The sequence below is a fragment of the Strongylocentrotus purpuratus genome, unplaced genomic scaffold (assembly GCF_000002235.5).
Source record: "Strongylocentrotus purpuratus isolate Spur 01 unplaced genomic scaffold, Spur_5.0 spur5_scaffold_15, whole genome shotgun sequence".
Lineage (NCBI taxonomy): Eukaryota > Metazoa > Echinodermata > Echinoidea > Camarodonta > Strongylocentrotidae > Strongylocentrotus > Strongylocentrotus purpuratus.
The window spans coordinates 31179188-31199584 of NW_022145600.1; the positions used below are offsets into that span (position 1 = coordinate 31179188).

At 38.3% G+C, this 20397-nt stretch overlaps 1 protein-coding gene across 1 annotated transcript; it reads left to right on the forward strand.

Moving 5' to 3' along the window:
* Positions 1–8876: 8876 nt before the first annotated feature.
* SLBP (stem-loop binding protein) lies at positions 8877–16226 on the forward strand (the record flags this gene model as incomplete). Its single annotated transcript, NM_214666.1, is given in 7 exon segments — positions 8877–9237; positions 10718–10858; positions 11330–11446; positions 12913–13110; positions 13756–13875; positions 14571–14723; positions 15171–16226. Coding segments are annotated over 7 exon segments (1581 nt in total). The 3' UTR covers positions 15769–16226.
* Between the last annotated feature and the right edge of the window lie 4171 nt (positions 16227–20397).

A 20397-nucleotide genomic window follows, 5' to 3' on the forward strand; every position in this document is an offset into this window, starting at 1 on the left:
ATCTGCGCGTGCGGCGGTGCTTACGCAATTTGTATTGTGAGTGTATTAAGAAAGGAAAGACGTGAAGCTTCAGCAAAATAAGACGGCAATTCCCCTTAAAAATAACAGACTTTTTTTTCGTAATGATAAACAAAACTTACATTTTTAGAAAGGAAAAAGTCCGATCTTTCATTTTTACATTTACTGAAAATCAATGAAAGATCAATGAGCAATGAAAGTATAAAGCACCGCCAATTTTTTTTATTACTGGCGATGTAACCGAAATCGCTCCGTCACAGGGGAAACAATCGCTGTGCGCGGGCTCGCTCTCAAAGGGTTATTTATGAACATGGTCTCCTTTCTGATAAAATGACAGTGCCGATTCTCCCAATCTCCTTCTAATGATAATATAGGAAATGCTCGCTGGTGAAAGTATGTATTTTATTACAAGGATAATGTAAAAATTTAGGCTGTAAATAGGAAATAGATTGGATGAAAATTGTCTGCGTTTTAAGGTTTGGTATACAAACTGCAAAGTATTATTCATAAAGCTCACTCAGTGTGCTTCCCTTGTTTTAGGACGTAAAACTGTGTTCTTTTAGTGGTGGAAAATCGATTCTCTTTGCTAAAGATTGGTCCTTTGCTTCGTACCAAATGATTTGTAATAATTTTGTTGTTGACATATAGTATCCAATCATCACCTCTTGTGCTCCCTCTTCACTACTAACTCTCTTCAAACAATAAGACATACAATGAAGTAATTCAACAAACAAACAAACAAAACAGCAACAAAATAAAAACCTCTAAAAGAAAAATAATCTTCGTAAACTTTCAAATAAATCAAACTCTTGATTAGATAATATAAATCATTACAAAAGTCATGTAAGCGATAAAAATAGTTGATGACAGAGACTATTAAAAAGAAAATATATATATGCATGAAAAGAACAACTCTTCAAGGATAACAAAACCGATAAAAGGAATTAGAGCCTCTCGTGTTTCCCATGATGAAGGCCAGTCCCAATATGAATCGAATACTCTGTCACTATCGCACAAAATGCCAAAGATGAAGAAAAAAATGACGAGTAACAATTCAATTGGATAGTAAATCTATAATCTTATCAACATTTTCAAGAGCAAATAATAGAATTTAAGCATGCCAGAATAAAATAGAAATAAAGGACTCACCATTTCTGTAAAGCGCATTAATGAACAGAGAAAAATATATCATATTTTCATCTCTGGAAATGTATGGTTTATCTGTCCGTCGCCAGTTATTAGGCAAAAAGTAATTATCAATATTCCTCCAGCACAGTTGGAATCTAGACCAAAATGACACTTTCTCAGCTTACGTTTGACATGGCGGGAGGAACGACAACCATATAGCTGACTTACTGACTAGCTCATCATTGTCCTTTTCTGGGGCTCGACGGATACACAACCCATAGATTTCATTCTTAATTGAACATTTTGAACATCTAAAATGAACATACGGGATGCACAAGTCGTGTCATATTTCACAGAAAATAAACTGAACTTATCGTGAAAGTGATGTTGTAATGAATTTCATCAAAATAGTCAGGGCTATCCAATAATCTAACGCGAATCGGTGAGAGCGATGGCTGTGTAACCATGACAACGAAGGTCACTGGGGATGTGCGTGTAAGGTGATTGGGGGGGGGGGGGGGGGTGACCATCATTATTTATGGTGTTGATAACATAGATAGTAAGTTCTGCAAGGAAGTCAAATGGCATGATAACTATAGCAAGCTCCTTTAATGTGTATTGTGTCTTACCAAACAGGTGAAGGTACATATTAATAGTCAAGAGTCGTTATTCGGGCTGTATTTTTGAGAAACCCATTAATTTTCACTGTAACTTTAACTTTAATAATGAAATAAGTTATTAAATGTGAGAATTGTTTTGACACTCGTAATACTAAAAATTACCATTTTTAAACTCGAACTGAATAAGTATACATCACTTATGAATTGGAAGGAACATGTAAATTACATTGCATTAAAAATATCTAAATCCATTGGAGTGTTAAATATTTTGAAGCACATTTTACCACTGAAGATTTTTAACAAATTTGTATAACTGTATGAATTTATCACATCTTATGTATTCTAATATTGTATGGGCGGTTGCTTATTTTATTCATCACAAAAAATTGTTTTTACTACAGAAACGTGCTATATGAGCAATTACCAAATCAAACTATTTAGCACATACTCAACAGTATTATTTTAAAAGTTAAAAATATTGAATATGTTTGATATAAATAAATTACAACTAGCATCGTTTATGTTTTCTTATTCTAAACAATTATTACCCAATCAATTTCATGACTACTTTGAATATAATAGCAACATCAATAAGTATAAAACAAGAAATTCCAACAAAATGTATGTACCTTTTTATAATTTTAACTTTGCAAGAACCACGGTAAGTTTTAAAGGCCCACAGCTTTGGAATGGGTTGCCAGATGTTTTAAAAGAAATATCAACTGATCTCGCATTCAGGAAAAAATATAAATCGTATATTTTTAATAGTGAGTACCTTTATTTCATCTAATTGCCTTTTATGTGATTTATGGAAATAGTAATGTTGTGTTTTATGTGATTATGCTATGTTATAGCTATGTTTGTTTGATTGTTTGATTTAAAAAAAAAAAAAAATTAAATAATGTATTTCTCTTGAAGGGTGGTTATATAGGGGATCAGCCTTGACAGGCCAATGACCTTTGTTGATCCTTCGCATCCACCACCCTTCATCCTTCTTTCATAGTACCATGTCAATGAATGTTTTTATTTTAATATTGTTTAATTTATACTGATTTGTTTGTATATCTTCTGATGTGTTTTTTAAAGAGATGTGAAATAAAATTGAATTGAATTAAAAAAAATATTGAAGTTAGAAGATCTACAATCGGAGTATTCTTATTATAGAAAGCAAAGTTTGAACAAAAAGTACTCTGGTGATTTTCGTATGGCAGTTTGACACCCACTCCACATGGAATTAAGATTTTTTATTCTTCTATTTTTGTGATGTACAGCCGTAAACAGGGCGGCGATCCCTGGGGGACGGGGGACACGTCCCCCCTCATTTTTTTTAGAGGGGGGGGGGGTCGTCCCCCCTCAAAATTGGGAAAAGTACCCCCCAAAAGTGTATAGCAAATACTGACTAAAGACTGCAACAAACTTTAAGGCTCTGGACGGCCCAAGTTAGAGTGCAGCGTTTAGACGAATAAAAGTGCAAAAATCTTCTCGCTCGGGTGCTACGCTCCCTCGCATAATATACTTTAAACTGAACAATTAAATATTGTAGAAAAGTGAAGTGTAAAAAAGGTATATTGCTTGTTTTTATACTATTGTTTTGCTAAGGAATGTAATTTGTTAATACAACAAAACTTCAAAAAGCTGTAAGGGGGTAGTCACTTCCGTCACCTTCATCCCTCTCGTTCACTATGCTCCCTCGCACTGGTGTAATGACGGGGGGGGGGGGTGGGCTTGGTGGCAGTTTCCCCCCTAATAAAATTCAAACGTGGTTTATTTCTAATTCGATACCAGTGATTTACAAAATGTTGCTGAAATGGCATGGTTTTTCCCTGAGCTTCCAGGGGCCTTGCCCCCTGTACCCCACCAAGGGCCCTAAGGCGGGCCCCTGGATACTCATCTGACCGTTATTAAATGTCTGAAACCCCTGAGCTTCCGGGGGCTACGCCCCTGAAAATCAACCAGGAGCCCCAAAGCGGGCCCCTATAGATGCTCATAATTATGACCGTTTTTAAATGCCTAAAACCCCCTGAGCTTCATGGGTCTACGCCCCTGGACCCCACCCCAATTTACACTCCACTTGCTTCGCTCGCATTGCTCTACCTGATCGAAAATACTTAAGCCCTCCCCCCCCCCCCGCTTTGAAAAACGTTCCGCGGGGCCTGCATGTACCATGTAAGAGTGGGGGGGGTGCAGATTTTTTTTCTCCCCCCCCCCTAAAAAACTGTTCTTTTCAAAATTTTGTCCGGGGCTTCAAGGGAAAAATTTGTCCGGAACTGTTAGGATGCTGTCATGCAATGGCTTATACACTGTTAAAAGGTTGGGCAATATTTTTTCAACACTTTGCCCAACGTTATGCCAATAGTCAACCCAACCCTCTATTGGGCAATATTTTGACCAATGGTACTGGTAAACGTAAGTACCCTACTTCACACGTGCATAATAGTTTCGTATTTTGTCCCTTATGATAACATAATTACCACCCCAAAAAAATATTTACAAAGAATAAATACAAATTATTTACAAGGAATAGATACAAATTATTTACAAAGTATAAATACAGATTTAAAAAAAACTTTAAGTAACATACAAATAAAAATAGATAGAGGAAATAGAAAAATCCGTTTCCGGACCCCTACCCCCTGGACATCCACCCCTTTGGATAACCTCCCCCGGTCAGCTACCCTCAGGACAACTACCCCCAGGACAACTACCCCCAGGACAACTTACCCCTAGGACAATTACCCCCGGACAACTACCCCTAGGACAACTACCCCCGGACACTACCCCCGGACAACTAACCCCTACGACAACTATCCTCTGGGATAACTACCCCCCCCCGGACAACTTCCCTAGGGGTAGTTGTCTGTGAGTAGTTTGCCGGGGGCAGTTGTCCGGGGGTAGTTGCCAAGGGGGAAGTTGTCCTAGGGGTAGTTCTCTGGGGGGTAGTTGTCCGAGGGGGGGGGGTTACTTGTCCTTGGGGGTAGCTGTCCCAGGGGTTGGTTGCCCTAGGGGGAAATTGTCCTAAGGGGCCTAAGGGGTAGTTGACTGGGGGTGGTTATCCGGGGGTGGATATCCAGGGGTAGGGGTCCTTCTTCTATCTCCTCTTCTATCTATTTGTGTGTGTGTACACTCTAAAAACTAAAATGTTAAATCTCAGTTTAAAAGGGCAGAGGAGTGACCACTCTTTCAGAATATCAGGTTGTATCTTTTCACCTGCTAGATTCAACCTTTATAGTGTTGGATCCAGCATGTTCAAAGTGTTATTCTACCATTTTGAAAGAGTGGTCACTCGGGCCCTTTCAAAAGGTGATTTAACATTTCAGTTTTTAGAGTGTATGTTACTTGAAGTTTATTTTTAAATCTGTATTTACACTTTGTAAATAATTTTCGTGTTTTCAATATTTATTTTATCTTCTTTTGTATACGAACTTGCTAAAAAACAGCCTTGCGGCTGAAAGCAGGGTTTTTTTTTCTTCCAGTCTCACCGTGAAATATTTATAAAACAAAACAAAACAAACAAACGTCCCATATTTTCCTCCTATCGGCCGGAACGCCGTTCGTTTAAATCTAGGTTGGGTATTATAAGTCTTAAGCTACAGTCCCATATACGTCCCGGACCGTCCCGGACCATCCCGGACCCCATCCGGGGTGATCCGGGATTCGGTCCGTGTTGACACCGTGTTGGCACCGGGGTGGTCCTGGATGGTCCTGGATGGTCCTGGATGGTCCTGGGCGGTCCGGGAGTCGACCCCGGATGTTTTTGACGGTCAAAAACTGCCGGGGTGGTCCGGGACGGTCCGGGACAATAGTTTGATCCGGGGTGATCCGTGTAGCCACCGTGCTGGGTCCGGGGTCATCCGTAGTGGCGCCGGGGCGGTCCGTGTTGATCCGTGGCAGTCCGGGAGTGAGTTATTGACCGCCCAGGACCATCCAGGACCATCCAGGACCACCCAGGACCATCCAGGACCACCCCGGTGCCAACACGGTGTCAACACGGACCGAATCCCGGATCACCCCGGATGGGGTCCGGGATGGTCCGGGACGGTCCGGGACATATATGGGACTGTAGCTTAAAAGCATCACACTTTTTTTGAACAAAACATCCCGGACCATCCCGGATCACCCCAGACCATGGTCCGGGATGGTCCGGAGTGGTCCGTGCTCGTCCGTGCTGGTCCGGCTTTATATGGGACTGGGGCTTAGGACCTTATATATTTAAATAGGAATGATGAAGTCAATACAAATCATATGCTTCAACCAGTGGCGTAGACAGGTTCGTACACCTGGGGGGGATGACTCAGGGGCGGATCTAGCTTTTTGCTAAGGGGGGGGGTTGACCAAAATAATGACGATGCGGAGCATCGTCCACGAGCCGCGAAGCGGCGAGCCGATTTTTTTTGGGGTGTTTATTTGAACCCCGTAAGTGATGTTTTCCTGGCATCTATTAACACAATGGAGACCATAAAAAGCAGTGCATGATAACGTCTTTTTAAATCAAGTAACAGTTAAATACACAGTTATATCCAGAGTTATCATGTGTTTGGTTAAGTTACCAGATGAGTTGAATATCTTCTCACAATATTTGCACTTGAAAGGGTTTCTCTCCAGCGTGCGTTCTTTTTTCTTTCTTTTTTTCTTTTTTCCCCCCTTTTTTTTCCTTTTTTGTTTTGTTTGTTTTTTGGGCCGCCCAAGGGGGGGGGGTTTAAACCCCCTAAACCCCCCCCCCCCCGTAGATCCGCGCCTGTTTAATCTTGTGGTTATCTTGTGGTTTCCAAACCACAAGATAACCACAAAATACTTGTAAGATTTTCTTTTTTTTACCGTCTGAATTGGCTTTCACCGTGTGAATGCGGCTAATAACAATAAACACAATTACAATAATGATGAGGATTATTATTATCATCATCATAATTATTATTATTATTAATATTATAATTGTTATCATTATTATTATTACTATTATTATCATCATTATGACTTATTAAGTAAGCAAATATCATTCCCCAAAACCTGGGGGGGGGGATGATTGTACACTGTTGCTCATAACGGTGGAATATTTTTTTTTATCCCAATTTATGGAATTATTTTAAAAATAATTTAAAAACACTAGATCTAGATAATAGTATACAGTCTCAGATTTTATTGAATAATAATTTGCCAATATGTGTTTTGCGTGACTGCTAAAGCATGTATATTATGCTACTATGTTTATTAACTAGGGGACCTATGCCCTTAAGTCATAAATGACAGTAATGAGGATTAATGCCTCACAAAAGGGCACTAATATAGCACATCGACACGGTGTTGATCCTGGGGCCTCACAGTTACGAGGCCATTGCTTTGTCACTGAACCATGACTGTACGCAGCGGGGGCTATGGTAGGGGGCAGTTTCCATAAATTAAAAATAAAACAGAAAATGCAATAAATTGTCAATAATTTATTGCATTCTACCCCGGTCCCCAACATAAAAAAAATCTTCTGTGTGCCCATGCCTTGAGCCATAATGCATGGCCGTCCAGAGGATTTGTTTATGTTGGGGACCGGGGTAGAATGCAATAAATTATTGAATATTTATTGCATTTTCTGTTTTTTTTTAAATTTATGGAAACTGCCCCCTACCCTAGCCCCCGCTGCGTACAGTCATGGTTCAGTGACAAAGCAATGGCCTCGTAACTGTGAGGCCCCAGGATCAACACCGTGTCGATGTGCTATATCAGAGCCCTTTTGTGAGGCATTTATCCTCATTACTGTCATTTATGACTTAAGGGCATAGGTCCCCTAGTTGATAAACATAGTAGCATAATATACATGCTTTAGCAGTCACGCAAAACACATATTGGCAAATTATTATTCAATAAAATCTGAGACTGTATACTATTATCTAGATCTAGTATTTTTAAATTATTTTTAAAATAATTCCATAAATTGGGATAAAAAAAAATATTCCACCGTTATGAGCAACAGTGTACATGCCATCCCCCTCATCCCCCCCCCCCCGTTGTCTACGCCCCTGGCTTCAACTATATACAAGATCTTTAAACACGAATCTGATTTGACAGATGTCTCGAATGTGGTCATCATAAAACTGCCGGTACCGTGGTAATAATACTATTCATCAGAGCAACCTCGAGAAATTGTGTTCATTGATTCAGGTGCAGAGTGATTATTGTTTTGGTGTGTCCTATTTTTTAAAATTCATGTCCGTATATAAGCACTTAATGTTAAGGAAATTACAGCAGATCTAAAATTTTATTCAACGCTAATCAGGAACAGCTAAAGAATCTTTCTGTATTTATTGTCTAAATTGGGATAATTCTGTTCTCTTTTCTCCAGCGCACAATAAAATAATATAATGGTCCATTAATTCTAAATTTAAAGTGTAGCCTCGCCTAAATAGTACAGATAGTTCTTTATATCATTTGATATGGCATTGTTATTCTTGCTTTCACTTGTTTGATGTTTTCTGCTAATGAGTATGTTTGATCCTTTCACGTTTTGTTTATTGTTTTAAGAACATCCTCCTCTTGCATCTGTATTCTCCTGTGCCAAAGAAGGGGCCGTTAAAGAAGTTTAAAAAAAGAATTGTCAAATTATTAAATCGTCCGTCTTTATTCCACTTTTCAAAAAAATTCTTACCCCTCGCTTTTTCTTTCTTTTCTTGTATTTCTCTCTCTCTCTCTCTTTTCATGTTAACTTCTTTTCCTAACCTTGTTTCTTTCCTCATTTCCTTTCTTTCCCTTTCCATTTTAGTTTCTTTTTCCTCCTCACTTTCCACCACCAATAAGTATGGTAGCCGCGCATCCCCATGCCCCCCTCCCCTCCCCTGAATTAGCGCCTACATTATAATGTGTGTATGTCTCGGGTATGTCTGTTTCTTTTATCTGTGTCGTCGCTGATTAGACAAGGTATCCTTTAAAAAATAATGTATTTCTCTATCCGTATATATGCCTCCTCTTTGATTTGTTCCCTTGTGGTTTTAAAGCCCTCTAGAGTTTAGTTTGCGGCATGGGTAATGAATATTCATTAGCATTTCAGCTGGGCGGAAACAATATTTCGCGCGAAATTTCAATCGAGTTCGTTTTGTTGTTTGTGGTCATCGCGGGAAATGAAGCTTTGAAGTGCACCGTACAAGTAATTGCAATAGACGTCGAATTTCAACCTTAAAACAGAAACCGTCTTAAAAAACTGTTTATAGAGGTGACTACCATATTAGTCAGCAATAATGTCGCGCTTGAACTCGAAAGAGTGCATTAATATAGACAATATCTCCACTTCAGATCGTCAAGATTTGAAGAGTAAGAATCGCGTCAGTGAGAGAGACAGAGTCAGAGACCGCTACGAAGAGCTAGAAGGGTCCACCACCACCCGTCCGCTTGGGTCGTCTGGAGGAAGGTACAGCGCGGGATCCGGTGACAGGGCGTCATCAGAAAGGGCACGCCGTTCCCACCATCATGCTTCATCTTCGAATAAAAGAAGGTTAGTTAGCTAAGATGGCACGAAGTTAAAAGACTTGCTATGGGCTATGGGCATAGCCATAGCATAGGCCATGGCATGGCAATTCATGATCTTTTTTGGGTGATTCTTCTTTTGTTTAACTTTAAATAGACTAGGTCTAGCCTAATATTATGTTGGCTCCACAAAAAATGGCACAAAAAGCCAAAAACTCACAAGTTCATAACTTCATTCTATGTCTCATCACTCAGTCTCATGATTTGAACAAAAAATGGCGCTAGATTCTAGTTCAGAAATGAAGTAAATATTCATCAATGTCCAAATAAAAATAAAGGTCATGATTTAAAAGTCAATACGTTTTTTACCTGTTTCGTGTCAAAATTCTTATCTTTTTCAGGGTATTTTTCCTAAAAACATAGATCCTCTAGGCTCTAGACTTAAAAATGCACTTTCTCACGGGATGCAAAGCAAACTGCAGCACAGTACCGACGGTGGGGTGCGGGCGCACGCGTGTGTGTTCAGTTAGCGACTGCAATCTAGTAGTACAGTTGTGCATGAACACACGCACGTGCCGCACCCCATCGCCAGTACGGTATGCAATTGTACCATGTGTACTAGAGTCTAGATCTAGATCTAGGCCTATTGTGCTGCAGTTTGCCATGAATCCTGTGAGAAAGTGCATAGAATTATAGGTCTCAGTCTTTGTTTTTAGGAAAAATACTCTGAAAAAGATAAGAAAATTGACACAAAACAAGTAACAAACATATCTAGTGACTTTTATTAAATCATGACCTTTATTTGGACATTTGATGAATATTTACTTCATTTTGGGTAGATCTATGTTTTAGTAGGGTATCTCCACGCCGGAGATACGGGTCAAATTTTGGCTAGACTTCTGAACAAGCGCCAAAAATTGTTTTGTTTCTTTACTTTCTTACCTGTTTCGTGTCAATTTTCTTATTTTGGGGGGAGTAATTTTCAGAAAAACGTTGATATTAGTAGACCCTGACACTTTCTCGCATGTTTCATGGCAAACCGCTGCACAATACAAGTGTATACTGATAGTGATGGCGGGCGGGCGCACGCCTGTGTGAAGTAATCTACCATAAATGAGGAGCCTGTAGAAACTAGGGACGGTCTAGTGTACTGTAGCATGTGTCACTGTTGCTTCCGAGTCCTAGAGTGGTAGGCCCTGCCATAGTCTAAAAGAACTAAAGCACTTACAGGTTAACGTTACTTGTTATGCCTAACAAAGTTAACAAAGTTAGACCCCTAACAGCAGGATGAAAGCAGGCCGTTCTCACTGCTTACATTCACAACAAATTTAAGAGCCATCTTGTCAAAATATTGAGTGGTTGTTACTTTAGTTTTTAAAAGCCTTAGACCCTAAATGTCATTCAGTTTTTTATTCGCTATAAAAGTCTATTAGCAGTAGCAATGGTATCTTCAAAATCACATGGTTCAGACTTTATTTAAATCTCTTCTACTTTGTCTATCATTCCAGGTCGACTGAGGATGCTAGAAATGAGCGACACGATAGGAGGGATAGTCGCCATGGTAACCACCGGAGATCAGAAAGGAAGAACTGGCATGATGACAAGGACGTGAAGTACTCTCAATCTCAAAAATCAGATCAGAATGACAGGTACAAATTTGGGGTTTAACACATTTTATTCACATTAAATCTAGAATCTAGATTGTGATTTTAGATGTAGTCATCTACATAGTACTTGGAGGTCTAGATCTGCTCTCAACCAGTCATATTAGGTCCACCCTACTACCTTACCTGTCTGCTACTATTACTACTAGTCGTTCTGTTTGACTGTCCGTCTCTTACTTTTGTGATGAAAACAATTATGTGCATTCATATTTTATATATCTTGTTGTTGTTAAATTTAGGCAAAATAGTCAGTTTATAACCATTATTCTGTGATAGTGTACATAGCGCGGTTGGCACATTTCCCGCTTCGGAGGCTTATTTCCCGGACCCTGGAAAAGAAGCGGTATTTACCGCCCACCTCTGGTACGTAGCACTATTTTGTCAGTGTTGCACATGGAAAAGAATAAATTCTGATTCTTTCGTACAAAAATATAAATGTAATTGGATGATTTGCAGGAGGTCTCACCGTTGGTCTAGTGACAGAGTCAGAGGATGGGACAAAGACGTCATCAAGAAAGGATCCTTCACCCTGGATAATAAGGAGTATCCCTCTCTCAGCAGTGATGATCAAAGGTATGGAGCGTTTATCAGCAATGTGTGTATATACAGAAGTAGTACTGTGCTGCTATTGCTGCTGCTTATAATGATAGTGTTTAATCACCGACAGATTCTCTATGCACCTTACTTTAAAATAAGGTGGAACATTGGAACATATTGAAAAATACAACACCACTATATAATTCAAGAAAAGAAAAGTCTCCAAAGTTTTTCTAATAAATCAGAAATTATGATTTTCATTTCGGGACTGACCTTTTATTAGTGCTGTAGCCGAACCGCCGAACCGAACGGAAGTTCGCCGAACATGGCACTTCCAAACCGAACCGAACCGAACCGAACACAAAGGCCTGGTTCGGATGTTCGGTAGAAAAATGTAAACGTTTTTGCAAGCAAATAAACTTGTCATTTTGTACCTAATTTTCATGTCATGATGGCTCATTTTATACTTACTTTTTTTCCCATTTTTCGCCTTTGTGATTTATGCCTATCCAGTGGTGGGCCCGACTTCACTGGCGCCATTTAAATCCCAAATCCTGACCACGCTACGTCGCGATCGCAAGCCATAAACAAGAATACATGTGCGTGATCAAAACAAGTTCAGCTGAAAGTAAACCCATTCAATAAAAATATAATATTTTAATTGTAACAATATCGGACAAATTTTACAATATAAATAATGAAATAAATATATATTATAGTATGGTATTTATTTATTAAAACAAAAACTTATAAAAAACAGTTATTGACGAGCCTGCTTGAGTCTCTATTCAAGATGGCAGCGTTCATGACTCTAACATTAGACAACAACCATCTCGGAAAATCTTTAAAAAATATCATTTATTGACAAATTAAAAACATGATTCTTTTAAAATTGAAAATAAAACACGATTCGAGACGGAAATACGAATGTAAGTAGTATTTTTCTTCACAAATAATTACGTTTAGAGCAGTTTCATAATGTGAAATTCGTACTGGTCGGAAGCAGTGTGCAGAAGTCCTCCGTGCTGTTCGAGCCCGGCAGGCCGGCCGGCCCGCCCAGTGCCAACCGCCGTGGCTATTACGCTGCTTGCTATTATATTACCGAACCCCGAACCGAACCAAGTTCGGGTGAAAAATTGCTGAACTCTGCCGAACCGAACCGAACACGAACATAGCGTCTGACTTACAGCACTACCTTTTTTTTGTCACCATCAAAAAGAAGTGACTGGGTTTTAAACCAGGGTCTGTCAAAGTCTCTTTATAGGCTTATATAACTTAAGTAATGCATTTGACTTCACAAACCTGATGTTACTAATTGTAACAATGTACAGTACAGTATGTACTAAGCCATAGAATCTTTTCGCCAACATCTTCATTTGATTCTCCTTACAGTAGCAACTGCACCCCTACATGAAACCCAGAAAAATACCGGAAGGTGTCTGAATCCAGTACTTAACCATAGAACTTTTTTCTTCCAACATCTTCATTTGTTCTCGTTACAGTAGCAACTGCACCCCTACACGACACCCAGAGAAATACCGGAAGGTGTCTGAATCGAGTACAGACTGGGCCGTCCAGGTGGAGGAGTTCGAGGAGGAGGAGGCCCGTGCCAAGAGGGATCTTCATCAGTACAGGAGGAAGCTGGACCTCTGGTCCGGATCTGGATCCTGCAGCAGCGAAGAACAGCAGGAGAACAAGAAGTAAGATTTGGAACCCTGGATGGACTTTTGTGAAGTAGACGGGGGTGACTGCAGCCCGGTTGGGTGTTCTTTTGTTAGGTTGCGGTTGAAGAATTATACAATCCCCCCCCCCCCCCTGCCTAACTACAAATATGATAAATTGATTAAATATATCACAAAATCAGGTAGCTGATTAACTCAAATTGGTGTACAATTATTTATTCATTCTATGATGATCTTAAATTTGCCCAACCAGAATGTGCTGATTGGCCTGCGATACCCTTGAAATTGCACCATTTTATGATAGTGGAATGGTATACTCTAATAATAAAAGAAAAAATTGGTGGATAGAAATTCAATGGGGCTAGAAGCGATTTACAAGTAGCTATGGAAACATCAGAGAGAACACTAGAAACCTTTCGAGAGCTCTGGTAAAATAACAGTAAAATTTGTACACATTTCTGTGAAGTAAAAAAAAAGAAGAAAACAAATATATAAAAAATTCAATTAAATATCAAAGGAGTTCTGTGAATTAAAAGGTAATTTGATACACTCCCGTCATTTCTCTGAACATGCTATTTTTGTCTCCATACCAAGTGAATTGGTTTGGTATGAATTGCACTTTGACTAAATTCTCAAATACTGTTTTTTTGTTGTCCATTTCAGAACTTCAAAGAAAGAGACTCCGATGGAGGAGGATCGAGATGTTCTCATTCGTAGACAGAAGCAGATCGACTTTGGCAAGAACACAGCAGCTTATGATAACTACCTCCATAAAGTCAAGAGGTACAGATCAATTGTTGATATATTCTCATTATTTCTGATGTAAATTTATCAAAATAAGTTCATATGTTGGGATAAAGATTAAAATAAAACCAGTGCATTTAAGAGTTAAGCTGACATGTTTAATCAGAATTATCTCAACAAAAATCATGAAAAAAGCTTGGGTTTTAGGTTGTTTAATTTCTAGTTCTAATTTAAAGGGATATAATGTTTTCAGAAATATGTTTTAGTTGTAAATTGAAGTTCTTTGACAAATGCTGGAGTATTGTTCAAGTGACATCACATATTAAAAGGTTTTAAAGTCAGGTTGTTTTTTAATCTTGCAAAGAACAAAGAAATATACCTCAAAGTTGAATTATGGTGGTTACTGCCAGTCGACCTCTTGTAGTCAAAAACCTAGTAAGCATACCGTATTAAATATTAAAAGGTTTTAAAGTCAACCTGTTTTTTAATCTTGCAAAGAACAAAGAAATATACCTCAAAGTTGAATTATGGTGGTTACTGCCAGTTGACCTCTTGTAGTAAAAAAATACCTAGTATTTTTAAAAGGTTTTACAGTCGGCCTATTTTTTCATCTTGCAAAGAACAAAGAAATATACCTCAAAGTTGAATTATGGTGGTTACTGCCAGTCAACCTCTTGTAGTAAAATATCTAGTATGCATATTTAATAATATTGACTGTGTTCTTGCATTGGCAGAAGGAACAGACTGAAGGGCAAGCACCCTTACACACCCAACAAGTTTCAGGTGACTAGCCGTCGTTCATGGGACAAACAGATCCGACTGTGGAGGATCAAGCTTCACGAGCATGACCCCCCTGAACTCATGAACATCAAGACTGCAAAGGCAAAGTAAGCAACTTTTTGTTGTTTTTCCCTTGAGTCCATTTCAGAATTGTTTACGCCTTTATGATTAAAGGGGAAGTCAACCCTGATGTTAAGTTGGTTTTAATAGAAGCAGAAAAAGTGAGAGGAACAGGTAGGTCAGTGAAGTTTGAGCAAAAACCAGTTTAAATTTAGAAAGTTATAAATTTTTGAAGGTGAGATCAATCCAAGACAAATTGGCAACTTTATTTGTGACGCATTTTGCAAGGTCCCCTTCCTTTTGCCCCGAACTAAAAACCTTCTAAAATTTATATTTTCCCATAAGAAAATTTTAAATCATAAATTCACCCTTCATATATTTATTACCTATCGATCACTTACTTTTCAAGCCATTTTTCATATGAAATAAACCCCAAATTTTGACTTCATAATTCTAGGGCTGGATTTAATATATTCTTGTGCTCTCTCTTTCAGGCAAGCTATGATTTACGATGACAGCTCTTCCCAAGCATCCTCAGAATGTGAAGTAAAGATGGAGAATGAGTTGATGAATACATCCATCAGCTCCGGAATCAGTGACTGCTATCTCGCCAGCAACGAGAGCAGCCGACGTTGCACACCCACCACAGAGCTAGAAGCTATGGAGACCAGAGCCAGCACAGCAAATAGTGAGAGTTATCGAGAGTTTGAGGGTGACGAAGACAACACCTTGACAGGCTTCCCAGAGATGTCTTCCTCCATGGTGAAGATTCCTACCCCGACTGCCACTCCCGTTGAACCCAACAACTACCCCTCCTCTCCCCCTCTCAACACCAATGACCTTGTAACGGCACTGCAGAGGGTCGCAGTGACCCAGCAGTCGTACTTCCCGAATAATCACACCACCACAAACCCTCTCTGCGTGTCGTCCAACATGCCAAACAACAATATGTTCCAGGTTGTCGGAAGCACCACCTGCTCGCGCCCTCAGCCGTCTATCTCTTCTCCTCAGGAGCAACTGCACAAGCCAAACATTTTTGACGAGTTCAATCTGGATCAGTGTTTCCTCAAGGATGAGGAACTCATCTTATAAGTGGCTTGAACAGTCAGTCTCATTCCAGTCTTGAGATCTATGTGGATTCTTATTTGTGGAAGATCTACTATTTTGTATAAATTACATGTAATATTTATGCAAGTACGTGTGGGTGCTTCATAAAACAAGATGGACAAACAGAAACAATACAAATGAAGCATGTCAACTTGATCATTCTGAAAGAGTTTGTGGGTTAAAGAATGATGAGTTCAAGCTATTACTTTAAAGTTTTCCATTTTCCAAGCATGGATACTAATCTGGTTGAAATGCAACACATGACAGCATTGAGAGGACATTACTTTGAAGACTATATATAATTTTATTACCAAACAAACATGTGGTGCATCTAGTGGACCTCTCGAGAGTAATCGATTTTGCTTGGGAGTAAAGAAACCAGTGAACAAATTAAAAAGGATTATTTTCTTTACCCTATTAATGTTCAGTCCAAGGATAGAGACAAAATGATGAAATCACCTGTACGTCGTGATGATGATGATACATTGGCGGATTCTGTGAAATGTATCCCTGTGCACAACATATGACATCGATAATTCCATATACAAAATATTTCATCTATAATTGAATAAAATGTCTTTGTATGACTATGACTGATGGCAGTAATACCATTATCCAATGGTCTTATCAAGATAAAGTTCTTTTTTTTTTAAAGGAAAGATGTGCAGAAAAGATGTATGGGGCTGGACACATTTGCAGAGAATCACCAATGTATAGATTTTCTAACTTCTATACTTTCTAAATTTTATACTTTCGCCTTGACAGACATATCTATTTTTTATTTTTGGGAGGATATCGGTATGAAATATGAAGCGTGGTATAATACCCTATCTCAAATAGAGATCTACATGTATATTTGGTCTGTGGTAGAAATGGTATGAAAAAACATTTTTATCTGTTCACAATGAGAAAACATCTCACTTTTAAATCATTATTTTTTAAAAGCTAGAAACATACATGTACTAAACTAGCATTCTGTAGATGGATAAGTGTAACAATATTGAGGCAATGCATCCAGGTCAAAATGTACTATGCCTGGACTTGATGCTCAGAACGTTCATGAAATGATTAATTATCAATTACCAATGCTATAAACTTAATGAAGGAAAAAAGTTAAATGGTTGGTTTCTTGCATGTGGAAGTTCATTATGTGTGGTTATCAGACATGTATACCTGATAGATCAAGGTAAAGTGAATGAGGTTTTGTGATATTTTGTTTGTAATCTTTATATTTTTATATTGCTTTTGAAACCCAAGATGTGCGAAATACTTTTGATTGAATACTTATATAATATGGACTGGCCTTGAGGGAGATACCACATAATATTTCCCAAACTAGACTCATATTGCCCCAAGTCAAAGACGAGGGCAATATGGGTCTTGTGAGGGAAATATATGTGGTATCTCCCGAAAGTTAAGCCAGTCAATATTGTTATTATTATCTAAATCAGACATCTAGAGCAAATAATACATGACAATCTCATAGAACTGAACAAACTTTGTCAAACCAGCACTGTGCATCCAGCTGCTTAACAAATTTTTCGATACACTGCAAACAGTGTACCCAATTTGGTGTGATTATTACGTCACAATAGAGTGTGCGCAGGTTCTCGTACGCATAATAGATGCGCAATGAAAATGACAAAATACGATTTTGGTCTTACATTTCATGCTTTTTTAACACTTAAAGTCCATAGGCTTTTTCATGAAAGGTAAATATGGTCTCATATTCCCCGATTAGCCCTTTTAGGATTACAAACGAGTGTAATATGATTTTGTAAAACCACTGCTCAGATGTCTGATACGGGTATCAGTGGCGGATCCAGGGGGGGGCCCCCCCCCCCCCCCCCTTGAGAAAAAAATCATGTAAAATCACGTGATTTTTACCTTTTTTGGGGGTTGGGCCCCCCTGGCGCTCAAAGGAGGGGTGCAAATTGAAATTTTTTTGAGGATCAAAAAAAAAAAAAATGTGCTCACTAACCCCCCCCCCCCCTCCCCCCCCCCACTGAGCGAATTTTTGGCCGGCGCGTTTTTCAAATTTTCGGGAGCAAAAAAAAAAAAAAAATTGTGCTCTGTACCCCCCCCCCCCCCCCCCCCCCCCCCCCCCCCCCACTGAGCGACTTTTTGGCCGGCGCGATTTTCAAATTTTCAGGAGCAAAAAAAAAAAAAGTTGGGCCCCCTCCCCTAAGAAATCCTGGATCCGCGCCTGACGGGTAATAATATGCAAGAACACATATTGTGTGAAAGCAGAAGAAAGTTGCGACACTGTTTATATCATGGGTCCAATATCGTTGGCCCAAAAGCCTTCACATGTTTGGTCTTTTTCCTTCTCTCTGTTCTATAGGATACATGTGGTTTTTAATTAATTAATTTATTTACATATTTTATTTTTGAATTATTTGTTTTGGGGGAGGGCTCATTTAAAGCATATTTTTATATGATGATGTACAACTGGTTAATAATTGGGAAAAGTGGTATACATTTCAGAGTCAATTGTACTTGCACTGAAACCTTTATTTTGTATTTGCGTTATGCGGTTAAATGTTTTACAGGTGAGTTATACGCTTATATCGTGCTGGTATGTTTAATATTAATGTTATTTGGATGTCATTACAAGAAAGAAGAAGGCATTGGTCTGGCTGGGGATGCATGGCTATTGACCACACTTGATCTAAAAGCAAGACTTGAAGTAAACTTCTTTACAGCAGCTCTATTGTAGTTTTATACCCTCTTAGTTTCAATAATGTCATCAAAATAATACTAATAATAATACTGGTTCCTTACAAAGGGTATTACCATTAACTGACCAAAGCGCGTGCAGTATTATTTCATCATTATTATGGCATCGATCAGTGTTATTGTTTTTCAAGGCAAAAAAAAGAAGAAAAAAAAAAAGAAGCTTTTTCTGCCGTACCGTAAGCAAATGTCGCATTTGGTAGATACATGCATCAAATATCTTTTGAGGAAGCCACAACTGTTTGTAGATACATAAACTTTTGTAAATGTATTGTCTCTTATTTTACGGAGTAAACTGAATACTAGAATAAGCTCATCTACCAACCATTCCTATTATAAGGCCTTCAAAGTATTACCATACAAATACAGTATATTCCTAATTTAGCCTAGGATGGATTTAGTTGGTGGAAATGTTGATGGGTATAGTTTGATTCATGGTAATGCAATACACATGCTGATCTCGAGTAGGTACTAGTATTGAGAGCTTTTTTTATATATTTTTTTAGAATACATGTACATCAACTGTACTCCTTGATCATACATTGTATTTCTATACCAGTATAGGTTGCTTGCGAGGTTCACCCATTTTGTTAGTCCTGCTTTTCCCACCATTCCAGCTCGTTCTGATCCTTCCATCTACTCATTAAACTTAGGGAAATCCAGCCTTTAGAGCAAATTGCTCTAAACAAAAGCAGAAAAATCAGGGTAGCAGATTGTGAAAGTTTAGACAGTAAGAACAATTAGGACCAACAATAAGAAAGTTATTAATTTTTGAATGTTTATTACTTCACATAAGGGAATCCAACATTGGCTGAAAAAGTAAAATGTCGCTATGATGCAAGGTCAGGCAACAATCCCCCTTTCTCCATCATACAAAATAACTTTTTTTTTCCTCTCAAAAATATATAACACTGGAGGATCTATTTTTAAAATATATATGTACACAATATTTTAGTAGTGCCCCAGGGTCAAAGGCCGTTATGAGAAAAAAAAACAGACATTAGTATTATAGTATAAAACAAGGGATGACCTTTTCTTGAATACATCACAATCTAGTGACCAATTTGAAATTCGTATATACGTGTATTTAGTGACCAATTTCAAATGTTTATGACTTTCTTATCGCTCGTCTGATTGCTCGTCTGATTTTATTTCAAACTTTCACTAATCGGAATCTTACTTTTCTGCTTTCACACAGCTTTCACAAAGGTTTGATTGCCCTTTCACTATCGTTTTCCCACTTCCAACTTCCACTGTCTCTCCTGCATACATACATTACACACACATCTGTACATGTATATAAACCAGGGGGGTGTTTCACAAAGATCCTAAGTTGAACTTATCTCTAAGTTGGACTTAACAATTATGGAGAGCCATTAGCATCCTTGAAAATATTTTGTAAAAGTAATTTTAAAAGGCAAAAAAAGTTGATTCAAATCATTCATATTTTCTATTATCATGAGATATTTCATGTTCTTGATGTGGAATTTATGAAAAGCCAAAAATACTTGAATTTTGCCTTTTGAATATATTTCAAAGTAAGGCTACAAATGGCTCTCCATAATATTTAAGATCAACTTAGAGTTAAGTTTGACTTTGAATCTTTGTGAAACACCCCCCAGAAGTGTAAATATGGGAGTTGGACATGATAATGGTGAAACCTCGACCAATATAGTACGATAGATTTTACTCAAATATTTATATTTCATGTTGGTTTTAAATTTTTAAAGAAGATTTGGACCTGCTCATTATGATGCTTGTAAATACATGTACTAGTTTTCATTGTATAACATGTTTGGTTACATCGTACGTTCTTAATATTTTTATGCGTTTCAAAATTCAAAACTATAAAAAGAACAAAGTTATCTGTACAAATAA